Here is a 24477-nt window from a genome sequence, read left to right on the forward strand (position 1 = left end):
TGCTCGCGAGCAGTGAGCTTGTAAAAGTTTCAGCTGCAACAGCATGGGCCAGCCTCCATTGGCAGCGGTTCAAAAGAGTGCTGCTTGTTTCTTAAAGCACTGTGCTGGGGACACACATCTCTGTAAGGCAGTACAAGCTGGCTCTCTCTGCTCTCGCTCTCACACTCCGCCCTCATGTGGGGAAAGCTTCGGGGGTAGTGCCCACTCCCAGCCACCCCTCTCGTGGCAGTGCCAGCTTAGGCAGTACACAGTAACCAGGCACCTTTTTCTGGTTTTGAGGATCAAAATCTTTCTACGACTGAACCACACGATCTCATGCTCTACAGTAACAGTTTCTGTACAGTAGGATTGTGTGTTGTGCTGTGCTCTCTCATTTGGGTATGTACGCCCAGGAGAGAGTGAGAACGAGGAAATTCTGGCTGTTCTCTAATGCAGCGCTACTTCCTGGATCCCTTGTCCTCCATTTCAGATGGGTGTCAGACAGACAGGCAAGCAAGGCAGGCAGGCAGACAGGGAAAGCAGACAGTGCAGGATCTCAAAAGGTTCATGGCTGTTTGCTCTAGAGGTCATAGCAGGTTCTGAACGCATTGCCCTAATTACTGCACAGTACTGATAGCACTAACTCCGGACTGGGATAGGCCTAGGATCCTCTGCCAAAATAGTTTCTTCCTTTCATGTGAAGGTTTTGAGTTATAACATTTCTGCTGATTTTAATATAATAATCAAAAAATATGATTATATTTTTCAATCCAATCTTTTTAGAAATACATTACAACTATTTTAAATGTGATTGACCTTAAAAGGTGGAACAAAAATATCCATTCGATATAGAGTCTTTCAATGTTGTAAAACGGATCATGTAGCTTGATGGTTAACTTGAGTAAAGGGTACAAACGACCACCAAAACCTACGCCACACAATGCTTCTGTGACACCCGAGGCCTTCAGGTGCTGTGACACCCCTATCACGACAGTCTGTTTGCACAACTGTTCCTCTCCCACAGTCAGCGTCAGACCAGGACAGGCGAGATGTCACCCCGCTGCGGGGAAAGGCCACGGTCGAGAGCGTCAAAACCGTGATGCATCGTGGGTAAATTGTGACCTGACCAATCGCTCGACAAATAATACGAGTTAATAGTAGTAGTAGTTACAGTGGGTATCGTAAGTATTTATCCCCCCTTGGATTGTTTTCAGATTTTATGAGTTACAAAGTGGGATTGAAATAGACTTAACAGTGATTCTTTTTGTAATTGATCTACGCAAAATACTCTATAATGTCAGCGAAAAGAAAATGTTACTTATTAATACAAATTAAATAACTAAAATATAGTTGTTGCACAAGTATTCACTCCCTTCGTTTAGGCAAGCCTAAATTAGGCTTTAACAAATGACATATGGTACATGGTAATAGGGGTTGACAAAGATGTTTGAATGCCTACCCCTTCTGTCCGCTATACATACAACATATTTAAGGTCCCTCAGTCAAGTATTGAATTTCATGCACAGATTCAACTACAGAGAGCAGGGAGATTTTCGAAAGCATCACAAAGAAGGGCAGTGATTGGTAGATGGGTAACTATAACAAATCAGAAATTGAGTATCTCTTTAAGCATGGTCAAGTGAATAATTATGCTGTGGTGATGTGTTAAACCACCCAGACACATCAAAGATAGTCATCCTTCTGAACTGAGCTGCGGGACAGGAAGGAAACTGCTCAGGGAAGTCACCATGAGTTCAATGGCTGTGATGAGAGAAAACGAAGGACAGATCCACAACATTGTAGTGACTCCACAATAATGACCCAAATAACAGAGTGAAAAGAAGAATAAAATATACCGAATAAAAATATTCCAAAACATGCAACACGGCACTAAAGTAGTACGGCAAAACAACACGGCAAAGCAACACACTTTTTGGCCTAAATGCAAAGTCTTGTCTTTGGGGCAAATCCAACACAACACATGACTGAGTAACTGCCTCCTTATTTTCAAGCATTGTGGTGGCTGCATCATGGTATGGGTATGCTTGACATCGGCAAAGAAGGGAGTTTTTCAGGATAAAAAGAAACGGGATGGAGCTAAGCACAGGCAAAATACTAAAGAAAAACCTGTTTCAGTCTGCTTTACACCAGACACTGTGAGAGGAATTCCCCTTTCAGCAGAACAATAACCTACAACACAAGGCCAAATCCACACAGGAGTTGCTCACCAAGAAGACAGTGAATGTTCCTGAGTGGCCGAGTTACAGTTTTGACTTAAAACTGCTTGAAAATATATGGCAAGACTTGCTGATCATGATCATGATCACCAGTACCTTGACAGAGCTTGAAGAATTTTAAAAAGAATAACAGGCAAATATTGAACAATCAAGGTGTGCAGAGCTCTTAGAGAATTACCCCAAAAGACTCACAGCTGTAATCACTGCCAAAGGTCTTTCTAACATATATTGACTCAGGGGGTTGAATACTTATCTGATGAAGGTAAATAGTGTTTTATTTTTCTTTAAATCTTTAAATACATAGCATTTTTCTTCCACTTTGCCATTACAGATTATTATGTATACATCAATTAAATCCATTTGAATGACAATTAAATCCATTTTAATCCCACTTTGTAACACAATAACATCCAAGAGGGTTACTTATACTTATGAGGCACTGTATGTATGATGCAATATGATTTGTAGATCAGTCAGCCTCGACTCGCCTTTAAAGTTGGCTGCAATGTGGAAGGCGCCCATTGTTTGTCTTTGCCTGGCTCGCTCCGGGCTACTCTTCATTCCAGGAAGGTGTTTCCTCCACTCTACCCTTATTCACTACCCTTAAAATACCTGATCAGACTGGATATCTTAAAGCAACATGGCAGAAACTAGGTGGTGGAGCTATTTCTTACACCTACCCAGTTGTCTCAGATTCACGAAAGGGAGTGAAGGAGGACACAGGGCAGGGAACATCTTGGAAAGAAACACAGCCTGGCGGGTTCTGCAAACAGCCTCAACCCTCGCCCAGTTTTCAGGAAACACGTTGACCCTTCACACAGCTAGTTATCTGGCCAATGGAAAGTCAGATGTGTTTCATATCTCTATGTAGCCTAGTGTTGTTGCAAGAGGAAGGAAGGGACAGCAATTACATACTGTACGCTGTTTGTGTACAGTTTGTAAGAGTGTGCCGGATACGTATATTCAATAAATAGAAACACAATCTATTCACCTCTATTAATCTGTCACGGAACAAACCTTTGTAAGTCTGAAACAATTCATAATTGCAACTTTTAAAATGTATTGTGATGTTATTTGAAAACAAAAAGTGTAGACTCTCCCGTGAAATATTATCTTACGAGCCCTTTCCCAGTTCAAAATTAAAGAAACATAGCAAAAAATGTATTAAAAAGAAATACAAAATAGTAACAATAACGAGGCTATATAGAAGGAGTACCGGTACTGAGACAATGTGCTAGGAGTACGAGGCAGGGCACGTGATTGAGGTAATATGTACAAGTAGGTAGGGTAAAAGTCACAAGACAATCATGACAGATAATAAACAGAGTAGCAGCAGTGTGCGTGAAGAGTGTGAAAGAGTGTTAAAGTGTGTCTATGTTTGAGTGTGTGTGTGTGTGTGTGGGGGGGTCATCAATATGCATGTGTGCGTTTTGTGTGTCTGAGCGTATATGTGTGTGTGTTGAAGTGTCAGTGTACTATGTGTGAGTTTGTGGGTAGAGTCCAGTGAGTGTGCATAGAGACTGTGCAAGAGAATCAGTGCAACACAAAAAAGTGGGTCAATGCAAACAGCCATTTGATTAACTGTTCAACAGTCTTATGGTTTTGGGGGTAGAAGCTGTTCAGGAGCCTTTTGGTCCCAGACTTGGCGCTCTGGTATCGCTTGCTGTTCGGTAGCAGTGAGAATAGTCTAGTCTATGACTTGGGAGGCTGGAGTCTTTGAAATGTTTTAGGGCCTTCCACTGACACCACCTGGTATAGAGATCCTGGATGGCAGGAAGCTTGACCTCAGTGATGTGCTGGACCATACGCACTACCCTCTGTAGCACCAAGCAGTTGCCATACCAAGCGGTGATGCAGCCAGTTAAGATGCCCACAATGGTGCTGCTGTAGAACCTTTTGAGGAACTGAGGGCCCATGACAAATCTTTTCGGTCTCTTTATGTTGGTGTTGGTGTGTTTGGACCATTATAGGTCCTTCGTGATGAGGACACTAAGGAACTTGAAGCTCTCGACACGCTCCACTACTGCCCCATTGATGTGAAGGGAGGCGTGCTCGGCCCTCTATTTTCTTTAGTCCATGATCTTTGTCCTTTGCTGACGTTGAGCGAGAGGTTTTTGTACTGGCACCACACGGCCAGGTTTCTGACCTCCTCTTTGTAGGCTGTCTCATTGTCGTCGGTAAACAGGCCTACCACCGCCGTGTCGTTGGCAAACTTAATGAGTATTGGAGTTGTGCGCATTAACACAGTCGTGGGTGAATAGCAAGTACAGGAGGGGACTAAGCACACACCCCTGAAGCGCCCCTGTGTTGAGGGTCAGTGTGGCGGATGTGTTGTTACCTACTGTCACCACCTGTGGGCAGTCTGTCAGGAAGTCCAGGATCCAGTTGCAGAGGGAGGTGCTTAATTGCAGGGTCTTTATCTTAATGATGAGCTTGTAGGGCACTATGGTGTTGAACACTGAGCTGTAGTCAATGAACAGCATTTTCATGTAGGTTTTCCTTTTGTACAGATGGGAAAGGGCAGTGTGGAGTGCAATAGAGATTGCGTCATCTGTGGATCTGTTGGGGCGGTATGCAAATTGGAGTGGGTCCAGAGTGTCTGGGATGACGGTGTTGATGTGAGTCATGACCAGCCTTTCAAAGCATTTATTGGCTACAGATGTGAGTGCTACGGGGCGATAATAATTTAGATAGGTTACCTTGGTGATCTTGGGCACAGGGACTATGGTGGTCTGCTTGAAACATGTAGATGACAGATTGGGTCATCGAGAGGTTGAAAATGTCAGTGAAGACACTTTCCAGGTGGTTAGGGCATGCTCTGAGTACATGTCTTGGTAATCTGCCTGTTAACCTGGTTAATGGTCATACTCGCATCGGCTACGGAGAGCGTGATCACACAGCAGTCCAGACAAGCTATTGCATAAAAAGGCATTTCGCGTCACTGGGCAGCTCGCGGCAGGTTTATCTTTGTAGTCCGTGATAGTTTGCAAACCCTGCCACTTCCGACGAGATTCAGAGCTGGTGAAGTAGGATTTGATATTAGTCCTGTATTGACCCTTTGCCTGTTTGATGGTTCGTCGAAGGGCATAGCGGGATTTCGTATAAGCGTCTGGATTAGTTTTCCAATCCTTGAAAGCGGCATCTCTAACTTTTAGCTCAGAGCGGATGTCGCTTGTAATCCATGGCTTCTGGTTGGGATGTGTACCTACAGTCACTGTGGGGACGATGTCGTCAATGCACTTATTAATGAAGTCGGTGACTGATGTGGTAAACTCCTCAATGTCATCGGATGAATCCCGGAACATATTCCATTCTGTGCTAGAGAAACAATCCTGTAGCTTAGCATCAGCTTCATCAGACCACTTCTGTATTGAGCGCCTCACTGGTACTTCCTGTTTGAGTTTTTGCTTGTAAGCAAGAATCAGGAGGATAGAGTTCTGGTTATATTTCCCGAATGGAGGGCTAGGGAGAGCTTTGTACACATCTTTGTGTGTGGAGTCCAATCAAAGCTCAAGTAATGTCAATTTACCTCAAACATATCTGACTGTCAAAAAAGTGTTTAAATGTCATACTTTGTACATTGCAAATTAGTCCTGATTATCTGATAATCCCTTGCAAACCACACTATTTCCAGGTAGTAGGGGATGTCTATGCTTTACGACTGTGATACTTAACGACTGTACTGTATGTGAATATACAGTGCAGTGCTGTGTCTATGTGTGTGTGTGTGCGCATGCATGATTGCCTGTGTGTGTGTGTGTAGTTGACCATGAACTTAATGGTCTCTGTGGCGCCAAGACTCACACTCTCCACTGGGACCCTCTATTAGCTGCAGGCTGCAGGGCGCGCACACACACATACACACACACACACACACACACACACACACACACACACACACACACACACACACACACACACACACACACACACACACACACACACACACACACACACACACACACACACACACACACACACACACACAACCCCTGGCGATGAAATCATCCTCTGGCTGAGCACATACTTAAGTGTGCCCTCCCTCTTCGAGGAATCCTGGCTTTCCTCTCTCTTCTCTTTTTACTTTGACAAAGTATTTTTCAGGCAAGGTTTTAGCCGTTTAAGGCAATAGTTTTACTGTGTGCATTGGAAACACTAGAGGCCGAAGAGAAGGCTCTTGATTAGTTCTTTATTAGATTTGACACAGCACTGGATCGGCCTGCTCTACTAACCTTTTCCTCATTTCCCCATTTGTCTGTTGTCTGTTTGCTGTGTGGAGTATCACATGATAGCGCCTGAGGGAGGTCCAACGGAGAGGCGCGAGGCCGTTGTTACTGAGAACTATGGAAATGTGACTCGCAGGAAAATGTGACTTCCTGGAGTTGAGTTTAACCCTTTGTTATTATAATTACTAGATGTCTCGGCTGAAAAGGATGCCGTAGTTTATTCCAAACAAATATAAAAAATATTCCGCTTATCTGATTGAACATCTAAAAAGTGTGTGTGTTTGTGTGGGGGGGGGGGGGCCTTGCACCCCTACCCAGATCGTTCACTCAACAATCAAGAATGTGTACGTTTACTTCCCTCTCATTGGCTGTGCTTCGCGGCACACTGTCTGTAAACAGAGTGCAGAGAGGAGAAGTGCATCTCGGGTCATAACGACCACACCTCTCCTCATGAACAGACTCATGTTGGCATGGATCTTTCTTCCTCTAATGGACTCACACAGCCAAGACCCTAACTGGCTGAGTACATACTATGTTTTATGCTAGTAAATATACTAGATGTACCGCCAACCATGGCTGGCATATATTCTCCACGGATGTGGCAGCTTGCTCCGAAATTATACACTACTGCTGATTTCCAAACAGCTTACACCCATCCAATCGTTTCAGAGCTACAGGAGTGGCTATAGAGGGGTAGGGAGGTCTCGTGGTTGAATTGGAACCTAGCGTATGAGGAAATGCTCCAAGCACAACGATCGTAGATCAGAGAGTCTTGTTGTGTATCATTATTCTATTATAGTGGCCTGAGAGCCTGGTTCTTGTGTTTGTAGAACGTCATGTTGTTTATAGTGAACCCTAAAGAGACCTCCTGCCATTGTCCCTGTCTTTAACCCTTTCCGAAGCAGCAGCTCCCTCGGGGCCTGGTTAATTTAGCCCACATTTTCCTGTTTCGTCTTCATTGTTTGCCCTTCCTGAGCTACGGCATTTCTCTCTCTGTGTACCATTTAACAGGCTTTACAGTGCACCGGGTTCAGTGTCCTCAACTACGCTGCCTGCTGGGTCAGCAGTAAAGTGGCAAAATGAAATATTTTGACACTTCAGACCTGGAACTTGAGCTCTAGGTCACTGCCGCCACCTCTGGAGTGGGTGTATTACCACTCGCTGGCTTCAAACCAAATCAAATGTTATTTGTCACATGCTTCGTAAACAACAGGTGTAGATTAACAGTGAAATGCTTACTCAACGGACATTCCCGACAACGCAGAGGAGAAAGAAAATACAGAAATAATAGAAAAGTAAAACACGTAATCATAAATACACAATGAGTAACGATATCTTGGCTATATACACGGGGTACCAGTGCTGAGTCGATGTGCAGGGGTATGAGGTAATGGAGGGTAGATATGTACATATAACTAGGAATAAAGTGATAGATAATAAAACAGTAGCAGAAGTGTGTGTGATGAGTCAAAAATGTTTGTGCAAAAAGGGTAAATGAAGAACGTTAACCAAATAGCTACCCAGACTATTTAACTAATTATTTAGCAGTGTTATGGCTTTGGGGTAGACACTTTTCATGGTCCTCTTGGTTCCAGACTTGGTGCATCGGTACCACTTGCCGTGCGGTAGCAGAGTCTATGAAATTCTGTGACTTGGGTGGGTGGAGTCTTTGACAATTTGTAGGGCCTTCGTCTGACACCACAGTGGAACTTAACGTACCCCCCCCCACCTCAATGTTTGCACAACCTTTAAAATGTGTCCCCTTTTCTACCCTTTTATTTTGTTCTGATGTTGTTCTGTTTTGTTGTTACAATTGTTAATGTATTAAGAATGTTGCTTTAACTAGCATTTATTGTGATGTCTTTTCATTTCTGGATGCAACATTTACCCCCATCCTGTCACCAAATGCATAACTACAACGTTCAGCATGTTGTAGTGATGCACTTGATTTGATAACAACAGTAGGTCTATACGTACAATTGTTGTGAAGACACACAGCACCACATCCCTCAGTTACAGTCAGCTTGGTGTACTGTCTCTTTAAAATCTTGACACCCTCTCCCCAGCCCTGAGGTCATTGGCCTTCCTTAGGCCGTCTGCCAAGTGCTGTGTTACTGTCAAGGGTTTACAGAAATGCCAGCAAAGCTATTAGTCTATACTTCTTTCAACAGGCAACGGGCTGGCCAGTGTGATGGGGCATACGGAGAGGAGAGGCGAGAGAGTCTTTCATTCAATAGCTTGAATACTGATTTACTGTTGAGACACAGACAGGTGCAGTCTGCAGATGTATACTGTGTGTGGCCTACAGCACTGTATACCGCAAGGGCTGAATCACAGGGGGTTGGTGGAACTTTAATTGGGGAGGACAGGCTCATAGTGACGGCTTGAATGGAATCAATGGAATAGTATCAAATTCATCAAACACATGGTTTCCATGTGTTGGATACCATTCCATTCACACCATATGAGCCGTCCTCCCCTCGGCAGCCTCCTGTGGGCTGTATACTGTACAAGTGATACTATCATAACTACAGCACAACTAACTATGCTATGAATACTGCTAAAACTACTAAGAATAATATTACCACGAGCAACACATTATTACAACTACTTCATCGTCAGTATTATATTGACTTACAGTCATCTCCGAAAGTATTGGCATCCTTGATTAAGATGAGCAAAAAAGACTGTGTGAAATAAATTATACAACTACTGAGCTACATCCTCACTATCCTAGCAAGGGGAGAGGGTGCCAGAGTATTGAAAAGTGGGGTGCCAATCATTTTGACCTCAATCATTTTGAGAGAACAAAAGTATTACTTCACAAAATCTCTCTCTGAGCAATTGTATTAGTATATAAAATATATATAAATATAACTGAGAGAATAAAAGTATTACTTAAAATCTCTCAATTGTTGTTGTATAAAAAAATATATAAAGTTCAACTTCTTTAGAGCATACAATAGTCAGTATTTGTATTATTTATTTTATACAGTCATATTTGCTCATCTTTATCAAAGGTGCCAATAATTTCACAGTTGACTATATAAATAGCACAACGAATGAAAATCGTGAAAATAGAGCCTGTGTTGTTACACGGTAGTCGACAGTTAGTGTAGCCGAAACGCAATGTAAGTACACATTGTTACAATGAATGACACATTATCGTCATGCAATAGGCTTATAAAAACATCTCGCAGCAACGTAAAATCGATTAAAATGGCTGTATACTCAAATGATTGTGCAGAATCTCTCCTAAATCTGATGTGCGCCCCCATGTGCTTTCACTGGCTCCTGCAACACTTGTGGTCTACTGATATTCAGCAGCATCTGGTGGTAGAAAGTAGGAACTACAACTATGCTTCATGTGACTGTTGCACGATCACGAAACACCACTCCTCCAGCAATGGTAAACACACACTGGTTCTCGTTCATATACCAGAATGTATGTTGAATCGTTTTTTTCCTTATGCTGGTCCGGTTAGGGAAACTCTTATAATAGAGGTTGACAATCCAACCCTATCAGATCTCCCTCTTTCTTCTAAAAAGGATTTTAAAGTCCCCAGATGGTGTAGAGCTGATTATGTTAAACCGTAGTGTGTGTATGTGGGGGGATGTCTTGTCGTGTCCTGGTGGGGTGGGCAGTAGTGGAAGGGACAGGTTGCCCTGCTGGCAATCTGATTAACAAGTAGTGGTGGAGAGGACTAGTGGAGTTGTTGAGTGGACCAAATCCTTTGTCTGCAATCCTATTAAGAGGTAGTAGTAGTAGTAGTTGTGTGCAGTGGAATAGAGTGGAGTGGATTAGTGAGGTTGAGGGGACCTGTTTCTCTGTAGACAATCATCTTAGTGAAGTGGTCATATGAACCAGCCCACATAGCCAGGATCAGTATGAACCCCTGTGGGCAGTCACACATTGGTGGGCTAAGGGGAGACCACACTGACCACAGCACAGAGCACATCCAAAGATCAGCATCTACTTGGAGCCAGTCAAAGGTACATACGTGTGTGCATGCATGTGTGAGTCTGAGCTTGTGTTTATGCCTGTGTTGAGGGCTCTAAAGTGCGACCATATGTGACAAAATATTTGTCTGTGTGACTAGGAGTTGTATTTTGGGAGCACCGTGCGACTAGGAAAGCAATATTACACATAATAATTGTTGTGCTAAGGCATTGCTGTACCGTGGTTTCCGGGTGCCCTAGAGAAAAATATTTGATAGCGTCATGGTTGCGCTATTACTACAGGGAAAAACGGCTTGCTTCTAGCACAATCAGGTCAAAAGACCTGGCCCACAATTGATGCCGCAACATTTCTTTCTTCCTATAGCAGACCACGGACCGCATTTTACATTCATAAACCATGTCGTGGGCAGTTCTGAATTTACTAGCGCATCGTTAACCATTTGTTTACACTTTGTTCAGTCATGTTACCTCATTGGCTAGCTAACATTACCAATATATCCAAACATTTGGGGCCACAGAAAGAAAGAAAACTGGATTTATACATTTATATTTTCTGGTTCCCCTAAATTTCATGTGGTGCTCCTAACTTTAAAAAAATAATAATAATTGGGAGCACCAGTGTTATCAATGAAACATTTGAATTTAGATCCCTGCCTATGTTTGTCTGCCTACATGCATGTGACTTTATTTACATGTAAAGTAAGATTTTGTAAATTTAACTAGGCAAGTCAGTTAAAAACAAATTCTTATTTACAATGACGGCCTACCCCGGCCAAACCCTAACACGGAAGACGTTGGGCCAATTGTGCGCCGCCCTATGGGGCTCCCAATCACGGCCCGGTTGTGATACAGCCTGGAATCAAACCAGGGTCTGTAGTGATGCCTCTAGCACTGAGATGCAGTGCCTTAGACTGCTGCGCCACTCGGGAGCCCACTAAGATTAAGCACCACCATTTCAATTGAAAAACACTTTCTGTAAATCAATGTATTACATTGATGAAGGGATCATATTTTGAAATCATAGGCTTACAAACAAAAATGTGTTCTTAAGAAGGGTTCTTCCCTCCTTTTTGACACATGTCCAGAACAACCATCCACTCCTCGAACACAACCACTTTCTTTCTATGATTCCTACCCCTCTCCTCAGGACACTCATGCCTCTCCGGAAGGAAACCCTCAGAGACGTCTGGACAGATGACCGGTAAGATCTTGGTGCATGTCTTAATATACAGTACCTTCAGAAAGTATTCATACCCCCTTTGACATTTACATTACATTTAAGTCATTTAGCAGACGCTCTTATCCAGAGCGACTTACAAATTGGTGCATTCACCCTATGACATCCAGTGGAACAGTCACTTTACAATAGTGCATCTAAAACTTAAGGGGGGGGGGTGAGAGGGATTACTTATCCTATCCTAGGTATTCCTTAAAGAGGTGGGGTTTCAGGTGTCTCCGGAAGGTGGTGATTGACTCCGCTGTCCTGGCGTCGTGAGGGAGTTTGTTCCACCATTGGGGGGCCAGGGCAGCGAACAGTTTTGACTGGGCTGAGCGGGAGCTGTACTTCCTCAGTGGTAGGGAGGCGAGCAGGCCAGAGGTGGATGAACGCAGTGCCCTTGTTTGGGTGTAGGGCCTGATCAGAGCCTGGAGGTACTGAGGTGCCGTTCCCCTCACAGCTCCGTAGGCAAGCACCATGGTCTTGTAGCGGATGCGAGCTTCAACTGGAAGCCAGTGGAGAGAACGGAGGAGCGGGGTGACGTGAGAGAACTTGGGAAGGTTGAACACCAGACGGGCTGCGGCGTTCTGGATGAGTTGAAGGGGTTTAATGGCACAGGCAGGGAGCCCAGCCAACAGCGAGTTGCAGTAATCCAGACGGGAGATGACAAGTGCCTGGATTAGGACCTGCGCCGCTTCCTGTGTGAGGCAGGGTCGTAGTCTGCGGATGTTGTAGAGCATGAACCTACAGGAACGGGCCACCGCCTTGATGTTGGTTGAGAACGACAGGGTGTTGTCCAGGATCACGCCAAGGTTCTTGGCGCTCTGGGAGGAGGACACAATGGAGTTGTCAACCGTGATGGCGAGATCATGGAACGGGCAGTCCTTCCCCGGGAGGAAGAGCAGCTCCGTCTTGCCGAGGTTCAGCTTGAGGTGGTGATCCGTCATCCACACTGATATGTCTGCCAGACATGCAGAGATGCGATTCGCCACCTGGTCATCAGAAGGGGGAAAGGAGAAGATTAATTGTGTGTCGTCTGCATAGCAATGATAAGAGAGACCATGTGAGGTTATGACAGAGCCAAGTGACTTGGTGTATAGCGAGAATAGGAGAGGGCCAAGAACAGAGCCCTGGGGGACACCAGTGGTGAGAGCGCGTGGTGAGGAGACAGATTCTCGCCACGCCACCTGGTAGGAGCGACCTGTCAGGTAGGACGCAATCCAAGCGTGGGCCGCGCCGGAGATGCCCAACTCGGAGAGGGTGGAGAGGAGGATCTGATGGTTCACAGTATCGAAGGCAGCCGATAGATCTAGAAGGATGAGAGCAGAGGAGAGAGAGTTAGCTTTAGCAGTGCGGAGCGCCTCCGTGATACAGAGGAGAGCAGTCTCAGTTGAATGACTAGTCTTGAAACCTGACTGATTTGGATCAAGAAGGTCATTCAGAGAGAGATAGCGGGAGAGCTGGCCAAGGACGGCACGTTCAAGAGTTTTGGAGAGAAAAGAAAGAAGGGATACTGGTCTGTAATTGTTGACATCGGAGGGATCGAGTGTAGGTTTTTTCAGATGGGGTGCAACTCTCGCTCTCTTGAAGACGGAAGGGACGTAGCCAGCGGTCAGGGATGAGTTGATGAGCGAGGTGAGGTAAGGGAAAAGGTCTCCGGAAATGGTCTGGAGAAGAGAGGAGGGGATAGGGTCAAGCGGGCAGGTTGTTGGGCGGCCGGCCGTCACAAGACGCGAGATTTCATCTGGAGAGAGAGGGGAGAAAGAGGTCAGAGCACAGGGTAGGGCAGTGTGAGCAGAACCAGCGGTGTCGTTTGACTTAGCAAAAGAGGATCGGATGTCGTTTGACTTATACCAAATGTTGTTCTGTTACAGCCTGAATTCAAAATGGATTAAATATATTATTTTTCTCTCCCCCATCTACCAACAATACCCCACAATGACAAAGTGAAAATATATATTTTTTAATGTTGCAGCCACCACTGTGCTTGAAAATATGGAGAGTGGTACTCAGTAATGTGTTGTATTGGATTTGCCCCAAACATAACACTTTGTATTCAGGACAAAAATGTAATTGCTTTGTCACATATTTTTCAGTATTACTTCAGTGCTTTTGCTTTGCTGCAAACATGATGCATGTTTTGGAATATTTTTATTTTGTACAGGCTTCCTTCTTTTCACACTGTCAATTAGGCTAGTATTGTGGAGTAACTATAACGTTGTTGATCGATCTTCAGTTTTATCCTATCACAGCCATTCAATCCTGTAAATGCTTTAAAGTCACCATTGACCTCCTGGTGAAATCCCTGAGTGGTTTTCCTTCCTTAGGAAGGATGCCCGTGTTTTTGTAGTGACTGGGTGTATTGATACACCATCCAAAATGTAATTAATAACATCACCGTGCTCAAAGGGATTTTCAATGTATGCTTTTTTATTTGATTTTTTACCCATATGCCAATAGATGCCCTTCTTTGCAAGGTGTTCAGGAGGGTGGAATGTTACAGATATACATCATGTAGAACAGACATTACACTATTTCGCGAATAATAATAAATAATGTCAGCACAATGCATCTCAATGTCATATATGTCTTGTCCAAACCTATGTCTGAAGAAATGAATTATTAAAAAGTGTCATGATTTTTTAAAATGGATTCCACAGGTCTCAAGAAAGTCAAGATATGTCCACTCCACATAAGGTAAAAGACAATCATACCAAGTTTTAAAATACGAAAAGATACCTACAGCAGGGTGTGCCTTTGCGTACATTTTTAAGACACTTGTTGTCCATTTTACATGTCTATTTGTATTTGTGTGTGTGTGTGTGTGTGTGTGTGTGTGTGTGTGTGTGTGTGTGTGTGTGTGTGTGTGTGTGTGTGTGTGTGTGTGTGTGTGTGTGTGTGTGTGTGTGTGTGTGTGTGTGTGTGTGTGTGTGTGTGTGTGTGTGTGATTTAGTTCCTGTGTTGTGTCCGAGTCAAAGTTGGTTAGTAATGAGTCACATCGACCATTACATTCACAGGGGGGGTCCGTTACCACATGTGTACAACGGACCTGCGTTTGTCCTCTGTCCTCTAACACACCTCCTCCCCCGCCATGTTGGTTCGTCCCGTTGACGTGTCTCTGCCTTTGAAGAGCTGATGACTTTACACATAAATCCTATTAGCAACTTTCTGCTGATTGCCAGCCATTGAGTCCCAGGCTACTCACTCGCTTTATTATCTCCATTGTGTTGAATTTCCCCCCTCCCTCTTCCTTTTAAACTAAACACTTTTAGGGAAAAGAGGAGTCTGTAGTTTGTTAGAGAAGAAGTCACTGGCCACACCATGTCTGCAGAGAAGGTAACGTTATCGAAACTGTTTTGAGGTGCTTTTCTTGTCGAAGGGACGCCGGAGAGAAGGAATACTCGCGATGGGTCCTATAAAGTTAATAACATTTCTCATATCGCATTTTGATTCATTCGGATATACTGTAATGGTGTTTACGATGACTACGGGTTATATTACTTGCCCTCTTGATTGCTAGACAATTCAGTGGATAGAAAACCGGTTGAGTGATTGAGCATGCTGCTGTGGTATTGTTACAGTTCTAAAGTGGCTGGTTTATCCCAGCCTGTTGTGCGTCGTGAGTTGCCTTTGCTCACAGGAGTAGGACGGGAGCCTCCTGTTTCGTAGCGTGAGGCAGCTTCAGTTAAAAAGGACACCCTCTGGATGCGAGTCTATGACAAGGCCCCAAATCTATCATCTTAACGCAGAGTGCCAAGCAGAGGTGCATCGGGTCCCATTGGTATCACTCGGCCAGCGATCGAACTATTACACCTCCAATCGCACTTTAACCGCAAGGCCAGAGTCGGTGTCTGTTGCGTATTGATGGTTATGTAGAATTGGCCACTGGGCTGTGATGAGGCTCTGGTACATTTGTGAGGTGAAATATTTGCTGTGATGTGGGAAAGGGGGTGGGTGGGGGGGGGGGTCAATGTTGACTGTTATTCATGAAATAGCAGTCAATGTTGACTGTTATTCATGAAATAGCAGTCAATGTTGACTGTTATTCATGAAATAGCCAACAATCTATTTGATGGACATATTCAGATTTCTCTTGAAAAAAATCCATGATGACCGCTTGGTCTGCAGGCCGCTAGTGGCAGCTGGTCTGAGGTGAGGACAGAAATAGAGCCACATCTTAATCGGATTACTGTGGCCATCCATCGCTGCACTCCGTCGTCAGTCCGTGTTTAAATGAACAGAATAACAGTGACTGACCTTATTCCAGTTTTCTTGGGATGCTGTGGTAATAGTTGGTTTCTGGTCAGTTGTCACGTGAAAGGGATTGCTGGTAGTGTTGGGAGGCTGACTGACATAATACCAGAGCGAGTGAATAAGACTGATTCGGAGAAAAACTGAATGTGCTTGCGTGTTGAATAGAGTTTGGTTGGTCGGTGCACTTCCAACCCCCCCCCGAATTGGCCACTCTCTTTCCTTTTTGAAAATGAATCGGTTTTAAGAGAATGTCTTGACAGTAGTAAAAATATATAATATGGGATAATCAAGTACTGTGTTTATAGAAGTGTGATTTTCAATGTACGGTGCTTTACTTGTTTCTGTCTCCATACATTTCTGCTTGCACCTTACTGTCTTTTGGATGGTAAGTCACTCAAATCTTCATGCTCCTGCAACATTTACTATTGGCATACACTGAGTGTACAAAACCATTAAGAACACCTTCCTAATATTGAGTTATATTTGCCCCCAGAACAGCCTCAATTCGCCAGGGCACGGACTCTACAAAGTGTCAAGTGTTCCACAGGGATGCTGGCCCATGTTGACTCCAATGCTTCCCACAGTTGTGTCAAGTTGTCTGGATGTCCTTTGGGTAGTGGACCATCCTTGATACACACGGTAAATTGTTGAGTGTGAAAAACCCATCAGCGCTGCAGTTCTTGACACACTTAAACCGGTGCACCTGGCACCTACTATCATATACCCTGTTCAATGGCACTTAAATATTTGTCTTTCCCATTCAGCCGTTGAATAGCACACATATACAATCCATGTCTCAATTGTCTCAAGGCTTAAAAATCTTTCTTTAACCTGTTTCCTCCCCTTCATCTATACTGATATAAGCGGATTTAACAAGTGACATCAATAAGGGATCATAGCTTTCAACTGGATTCACCAGGTCAGTCTGTCATGGAAAGAGCAGGTGCTCTTAATGTTTTGTGCACTCAGTGTAAAAGCATGGTTCATGCAAAAGGCTGTTACGCACATACAGTAGATCTTAAACGTAGGATTTTGTCCTTACTGCACAGCTGTGTCATCTCTCTCCGGTGTCTGCCCCGCTCTCCTTGTCTCCTCTCTGACTCTTCTTCCTGCAGATAATGCTTTCTATAAGCCAAAGAAGAAGGCCGAGTCAGCCAACCCAGCCGCCAATGGTGCCGATGCCAAGCCCAAAAAGAGCAAGAACAAGAAGAGCGAAGAGCTGTCTGGAGAAGAGAATCCTGCTGTTCAAAGTATGGACTGCTCTGCACAGTTTAAATGACATATCTTCAAATGAGACCTACGCAAATGATTGGCAAAATGCTGGTGATCCACAAATAAATCATTTCTATCTGAGATAGTGTGCAGTATCCAAATGTAATGAATTAATATGGCTATCGCTCCAAAGGTATATTCATTTCTTTTGGAGGTCATCTCTCAATTCATTTTTTTTGTTGTCAAATAGGTGGGAAAAAGGTCAAGAAAAAGAAACCAGACGGAGAAAAAACAGAAAAGGAAAAAGTGAAAGGGAAAGACGAGCCAAAGAAGAAAACAAAAAGTGCGCCAAAGAAAAAGAAAGGTAAGCAGTCGGCAATATATAACTGAGATGATGCTCTGCGTGTTAAAGCATCAACATTTATTTCAAACCCAAAAAATAAATAAAAAGTCTCCTTTTCTGCTCAAGGTTCAGATACAGAAGAAGATGATGATGAGGAAGAGACCCCACAAAAGAAGGCAAAGAAAAAGACCACAAAAGAAGGTTCTGACAAAGATGGCACGGAGAAGAAATCCAAAGCGAAAGGTGGGCAGGAGTTACTGAAACGACAAGAATACGACCTGGTTTAAGAGGATTCGGTAGGAGATTTCTTTGCGAAATGTTGAGTGAGAGGAAACACTAGTCCCGCACGGCCTTACGTTGTCATCACCAAACGAGCTGTTGCACAATACACACCAGACAGAATGCAAATATGTATACAAAAATACAAAACACGTTTCAGAACATCTTTTTGTATAGCACTGGTGAGAAAATGGCATCGCTTGAGAGGTGTATTTTTGCCTCGCGCCTTTTTTTCAGATGACAAAAAAGCGAAGAAAGACACCAAGAAAAAGGAACCGGCTTCTCTGTTCTGTGTAAATGGGGATAAGGATAAGTCAGACTCCAAGAGCAAGAAGAAAGGTAAGTGTTAACACTAGCTTTACCTATTGATTTTAAACCGCTGCAATTTTAGGGACAAATAATGATCAATTTGATGGCTGACAATCTCTAACCCATCGTCGTGTATTACTTGTGTCCCACACCCATTTTGGAAGAGAACACATGGCAATAATGTTACAGCACTGTAGGTACACTGAGATATGATCATAACCTGGAGTGCATTCTCTAAAACCAGCAGCCAAATCTGATAGTGATGACAGTGAACCAGAAACCAAGTCCAGCAAGTCAAACTCAAAAAAGAAGGAGAACGCCAACCCGGCATCCATGTTCGCAGCAGGGGGAGACAAGGACAAGGACAGGGGTAAAGACAAGAACAAAGACAAGAAGAAAAAGAAAGGCAAGTGTGTTCTGCTTTAATTAAATACAGCCCAAGTGTTTGGGTGTCTTCCTGCCAGTTTTCCTAATGTTTTATTTTTCTATCAGCCAAAGCATCAGAGAGTGACGATTCTGACTCCGAGGCAGAAAAAGGGACACAAAAGAAAAAGGGAAAAGGGAAGAAGAAGAAGGTGGGTTTGTGTCTGCAAGTCCCCGTTTAGTGACTAGGGTCTCGATTCAATCCGTATCGCATAAGTTCAGCACTATAGCACAATAACAATTGGACTGTAAATGCTGCCTATGTCGGTTCAATCAGAAGTGACCTTTTACATTTCAAACGACACTATAGTGCTGAACTTCTGCGATTATGGATTGAATCGTGACCTAGGTCACAGTGTTGCTACTGCACCGTGATGGTTTGTAGGGTGGAGTATACAATGCTGCATTCTTCTGATCAGGGCTCCAAAAAAAGATTACTCCTTGCCGCATCAAACACGCTGGATAAGAAAGTCTAAGGTCTCTCCCCTCTGACCTTCTCCAATGCATTTAAGAAACCGGCAGAGAGAGAGAGGATGAAAATGTAGATAGAGCCATGTATAAATTAACCTACTGATAATCCAGTTTTTCTGTCCCACATCCAGGAGGAGAGGCCTCCATCCCCGGACATTGAGTTTGACAGCCTGGAGGAGTTTGTCCTGCAGCCAGCCCAGCAGGGGGTGACGGTCAAATGCAAGATGACCCGGGACAAGAGGGGCATGGACAAAGGCTTGTACCCCACATATTATCTCCACCTCGACAATGAAAAGAAGGTGAGGCACTCCCGGAGGTCCAATTTAGGGGTTTGTGGATCTCTATTCTGTCTGTCAATGTATTATAACCCACAAATGTGGCTTCAGATGAGTCACACACCGCTTTTGAAGTTTTGTTTTCAAAATGAATCTCAATCTGAGATGGAGCCAACGTGAGCTTAAAACCAAGTTGTGGATTTACGTTATGATATGCTTTTGAGGAATCATTGTCCAGGAGATTTATTCTGTGTTTTTACAGATCTTTCTACTGGCTGGGAGAAAACGAAAGAAAAGCACAACCTCCAATTACCTTATCTCCATTGACCCCACAGACTTGTCTAGGGATGGAGAAAATTTCATTGGAAAGTTGAGGTATCCGTAACCTATAGTCATAGATCAACACTGTAACTTGTCTATAAAATACATAGTATTACACCTGGAATCATGCATTTCATAAGCTCGTTGCATTCATGGATTGATTATTTACACTCCCATAGGTCCAATATGATGGGCACTAAGTTCACAGTGTTTGACAATGCTCTGCATCCAGACAGAGCTCTACCAGACATGTCCAATGCTCGCCAAGAACTAGCAGCCATCATTTATGTAAGGCTTTGACATTGAAGTACCCTTTATGAAGGTTTTATAAGTAGTTTACAAACTGCTAATTATTTCTGTATAGTTGAGCCATTCAATGACTCTTTAATGGGTTACAAAGGGTTATTGAAGGGGCTATAGGTACTTCAAAGAATGTTCATTATAAGATTAGAATTAGAAAATCTTATGTTAAATTGATAAATGGTGGACTCCCAACTTCCATGACAATGTAATTCCTATTTCCGCGTATCGCTCTGACCTTTGGTTGACAGGAAACTAATGTCTTGGGAATAAAGGGCCCCAGAAGGTTGACCGTCATCATCCCAGGAATGGGCAAGGACAGTGAACGGGTACCCATCCGACCTCGCAGCGTAAGCAAACCATTGTTTTACAGATGTCATTCTGCTTGTGTTATGGATGAGGATGAACAACACCATTGTCCTGATTTTTAAAGGTCTTAAATGAGCAATCTTTTGTAGGAGGCCACATAGTACATCGGATGGTCTCCTTTCACCGCAACATTCCTCGTTGTCCATATTGTTAATGTGACCAGCCACACTGCTGCGTTTCTCCCACATCCCTCTTCCTCAGGACAACAACGGTTTACTGATGAAGTTCCAGAACAGAAAGATGGACAATCTGATCGAACTCCACAACAAGACCCCCACGTGGAACGACGACACGGCATCACATGTGCTGAACTTCAACGGCAGGGTCACACAGGCCTCCATCAAGAACTTTCAGATCATCCACAGCAAAGATGGTGAGAAGCTGAAAAATCATCCACAATCATAACATTGTGTACATATTGCTTATTTCTAGTAACTATCATATACAATACCGGTGGATGAAATTCCAAGAACAAAATAAGGTGAATAAGGTTGAATAAAGTCAAAGCTCCCAAATACAGTATATTTTCTGGGAGTTTTTTTGTTGCAACAAATGTAAATGTATAACTGTGTGTACATTGTTATAATTTATTTTATTTTTCTAGAGGCCTATATTGTGATGCAGTTTGGACGAGTAGCAGATGATGCTTTCACTCTGGACTATAGCTACCCCATGTGTGCGGTGCAGGCCTTTGCCATCGCTCTATCCAGCTTTGATGGCAAAATAACCTGCGAATAACAGGAAACCATGGGCCCCTGTGCCGCCTCAAGCTGCTGCAACTCGTTATATTACACACTACCAGAAAGAAGAATTTCCTTCACCACTCAACATCAGTGCAAGGTACACAGAAGGATGGACGTCCTAGACGAGATGGGAATCCAAGTGCATTTGATAACACATGGACTGCCTTCTGGGATTGTTTGGTTTGTTTGCGTCTCATGCACAGGAGGCTGCTGAGGGGAGGGCGGCTCATAATAATGGCCCGGAACTGAGCTGACGGAATGGCATCTTGAAGACAGCTTGGCTGTCAACGTTGGTAATTAAATTTTTGCATCTGAGCTCCTAGAGTGTGCGGCTCTCTTATTTTCAGGAATGGCATCAAACACCTGGAAACCATGTGTTTGATACCACTCCACTAATTCCACTCCAGCCATTACTACGAGCCCGTCCTCTCAAATGAAGGCGCCACCAACCTCCTGTGGTCTCATGATAATGATAATCATAAACTTTTCTGGGAACAACGTTACTTTGTCCATAGGAGATCCTTGCTGATGCTGCATGCAAGGCTGAGCACTTGAGATGTGGTGTGCTTTGGCATTACACCATTTCAGTTTCGGGGGATGCAGACCAATTGGGGGATGAAAGTAACATCTGAAGACTGAAAGCCTATCTCCCTCCCATCTACATCAAGGATTGTCCAATTCATGAATGTCCAATTCATTCTGTTCTATTCCGTTTGGAAGGCAAATTCAATCATGTGTAATCTCAAGTCCATTGGTAGAAAAACTGGGTCTACGTGGACTTATTTAGGCATACTTGTTCTTATTATCAGTAGGGTTACGTTTGTTTCCATGCATTGTGTTATGTCAACATTATGAAATTGACCTTATTTTAGCTCGATGTGTGCTTATCAGATGTCTACTGTATGTTCATGTTAGGGATTTTTATCACCAATATTATGACAAATTAGAGGTTTCATTGTGAACACTTAAGCGGCAGTGGCACAAGGCAATATGCTTGTACCAATTGACTGTCGACAGTCAAGTATTTTACTAATCTCATTTGCTGTTCTCATTCCACTCAAGCAACAATTTTGTTGTTCTGATACCTGCCTTTTTATGTTCTCTCTATGTACAGTTGAAGTCGGAAGTTTACATACACCTTAGCCAAATACATTTAAACTCAGTTTTTCACAATTTCTGACATTTAATCCTAGTAAAATTCCCTGTTTTATGTCAGTTAGGATCACCATTTTATCTTAAGAATATGAAATGTCAGAATAAAAGAGAATGATTTATTTCAGCTTTTATTTCTTTCATCACATTCCCAGTGGGTCAGAAGTTTTCATACACTCAATTAGTATTTGTTAGCATTACCTTTAAATTGTTTAACTTAGGTCAAACATTTTGGGTGGCCTTCCACATTAAGTTTGGTGAATTTGGGCCCATTCCTCCTGACAGAGCTGGTGTAACTGAGTTAGGTTTGTAGGCCTCCTTACTCACGCACACTTTTTCAGTTCTGCCCACAAATTTTCTATAGGTTTGAGGTCAGGGCTTTGTGATGGCCTCTCTAATACCTTGACTTTGTTATCCTTAAGCCATTTTGCCACAACTTTGGAAGTATGCTTGGGGTCATTGTCCATTTGGAAGACCAATTTGCGACCAAGCTTTAACTTCCTGACTGATGTCTTGAGATGTTGCTTCAATATATCCATATCTCTCCTGCCTCATGATGCCATCTATTATGTGAAGTGCACCAGTCCCACCTGCAGCAAAGCACCCCCACGTTTTGAACCAGACTTGTGGAGGTCTACAATTTCTTTTCTGAGGTCTTGGCTGATTTCTTTTGATTTTCCCATGATGTCAAGCAAAGAGGCACTGAGTTTGAAGGTAGGCCTTGAAATACATCCACAGGTACACCTCCAATTGACTCAAATTGTCAATTAGCCTATAATTTTCTGGAATTTTCCAAGCTGTTTAAAGGCACAGTCAACTTAGTGTATGTGAACTTCTGACCCACTGGAATTGTGATACAGTGAATTATAAGTGAAATAATCTGTCTGTAAACAATTGTTGGAAGAATTACTTAGGACATCTACTTTGTGTATGACACAAAAGACTTGCCAAAACTATAGTTTGTTAACAATAAATTTGTAGAGTGGTTGAAAAACTAGTTTTAATGACTCCAACCTAAGTGTATGTAAACCGAGAACTGTATGTTCTCTCTTAGGCTAGATTCTGACTTTGTATGAATCATGTGGACAAGAGACTTATATTGACAGCTATTGACAAACATAAGGCTCCATTATTGTTGATTTGATAACGATTCTTAATGAAGGTAACAATGCATTTCAGTGTCTTGCGAACCAAAGTGCAGGCTTGGAGATAAATTCATTATTATTTGAGCATGTTATCTGCAAATAAAGTATGACATGTTTAAAACAAATTCTTACAGGATAAGCGTATTGTTGCACAAACAATTTTATTTTACACCTGCTACATTAGGTTGCACAAATCCAAAAAATGACGCTGTAGTTTACTGTGCATTTGACAGCCCTATACTAGTGTTTACATTAAAACTAATTGGAAACTCAATGCTAACTGTGGCCTGCAGTGATTTGACTCTTGCTTTTGTCTGACATCAAAATATTTGTAATTGGAAAATGTTTTTTTTATGACGAGAGAATTGGTTACAAATGTATCAGCTGTTGGTTTTCTAGTTGTGGACTATGGAGTGAGATGTTTCTTTATTCTGTAAATATGTCTACCTCGATCTGTGCATATTCAGCATAACTCACAAATAAAACTGGTTATGAATTAATAAAAATATCTGTAAATATGTAAACATGTCACTATAAACAATCTGTGGATATGTAAAACATTAAATAAATTAAACCATAACCGTGAATACGTAAAACGATTTAACAAATGTTCACAATAAGTCATGAATAAATCGATCCGTAAATATATTCAACATAGCTCACAAATAAAACGATAATTTGTTCAGAAATCTAACCCGGACGATGCTAGGCCAATTGTGCGTCGCCCCACAGACCTCCTGGTCGCGGCCGGTTACAACAGAGCCTGGGCTCGGGCCCAGGGACTCTGATGGCACAGCTGGCGCTGCAGTACAGCGCCCTTAACCACTGCGCCACCCGGGAGGCCCATTTTCAGCAAACTTAACATGCGTAAATATTTTTAATGAACACAAGATTCAACAACTGCGACATAAACTGAACAAGTTCCACAGACATGTGACTAACAGAAATGGAATAATGTGTCCCTGAACAAAGGGGGGTCAAAATCAAAAGTAACAGTCAGTATCTGGTGTGGCCACCAGCTACATTAAGTGCTGCAGTGCATTTCCTCCTCATGGACTGCACCCGATTTGCCAGTTCTTGCTGTAAGATGATACCCCACTCTTCCACAAAGGCACCTGCAAGTTCCCGGACATTTCTGGGGGGAATGGCCCTAGCCCTCGCCCTCCGATCCAACAGGTCCCAGACGTGCTCAATGAGATTGCGATCCGGGCTCTTCGCTGGCCATGGCCATGTCTTGCAGGAAATCACGCACAGAACGAGCAG

The 24477-nt window shown here is 43.2% G+C and overlaps 1 protein-coding gene across 1 annotated transcript; it reads left to right on the forward strand.

The window, feature by feature from the left end:
- The first annotated feature begins 10161 nt into the window (after positions 1–10161).
- Positions 10162–22140, forward strand: LOC124017237 (tubby-related protein 1-like). Its single transcript, XM_046332554.1, has 15 exons — positions 10162–10435; positions 11550–11603; positions 14279–14315; positions 17005–17122; positions 17335–17448; positions 17554–17670; positions 17944–18045; positions 18260–18421; positions 18508–18590; positions 19041–19208; positions 19447–19559; positions 19685–19793; positions 20057–20155; positions 20376–20547; positions 20779–22140. Exons 2-15 carry the CDS (start codon positions 11557–11559, stop codon positions 20910–20912), a joined length of 1575 nt encoding a protein of 524 aa, XP_046188510.1. The 5' UTR covers positions 10162–10435; positions 11550–11556; the 3' UTR covers positions 20913–22140.
- The last annotated feature ends 2337 nt before the right edge of the window (positions 22141–24477 follow it).

The sequence above is a fragment of the Oncorhynchus gorbuscha genome, linkage group LG03 (genome assembly GCF_021184085.1).
Source record: "Oncorhynchus gorbuscha isolate QuinsamMale2020 ecotype Even-year linkage group LG03, OgorEven_v1.0, whole genome shotgun sequence".
Lineage (NCBI taxonomy): Eukaryota > Metazoa > Chordata > Actinopteri > Salmoniformes > Salmonidae > Oncorhynchus > Oncorhynchus gorbuscha.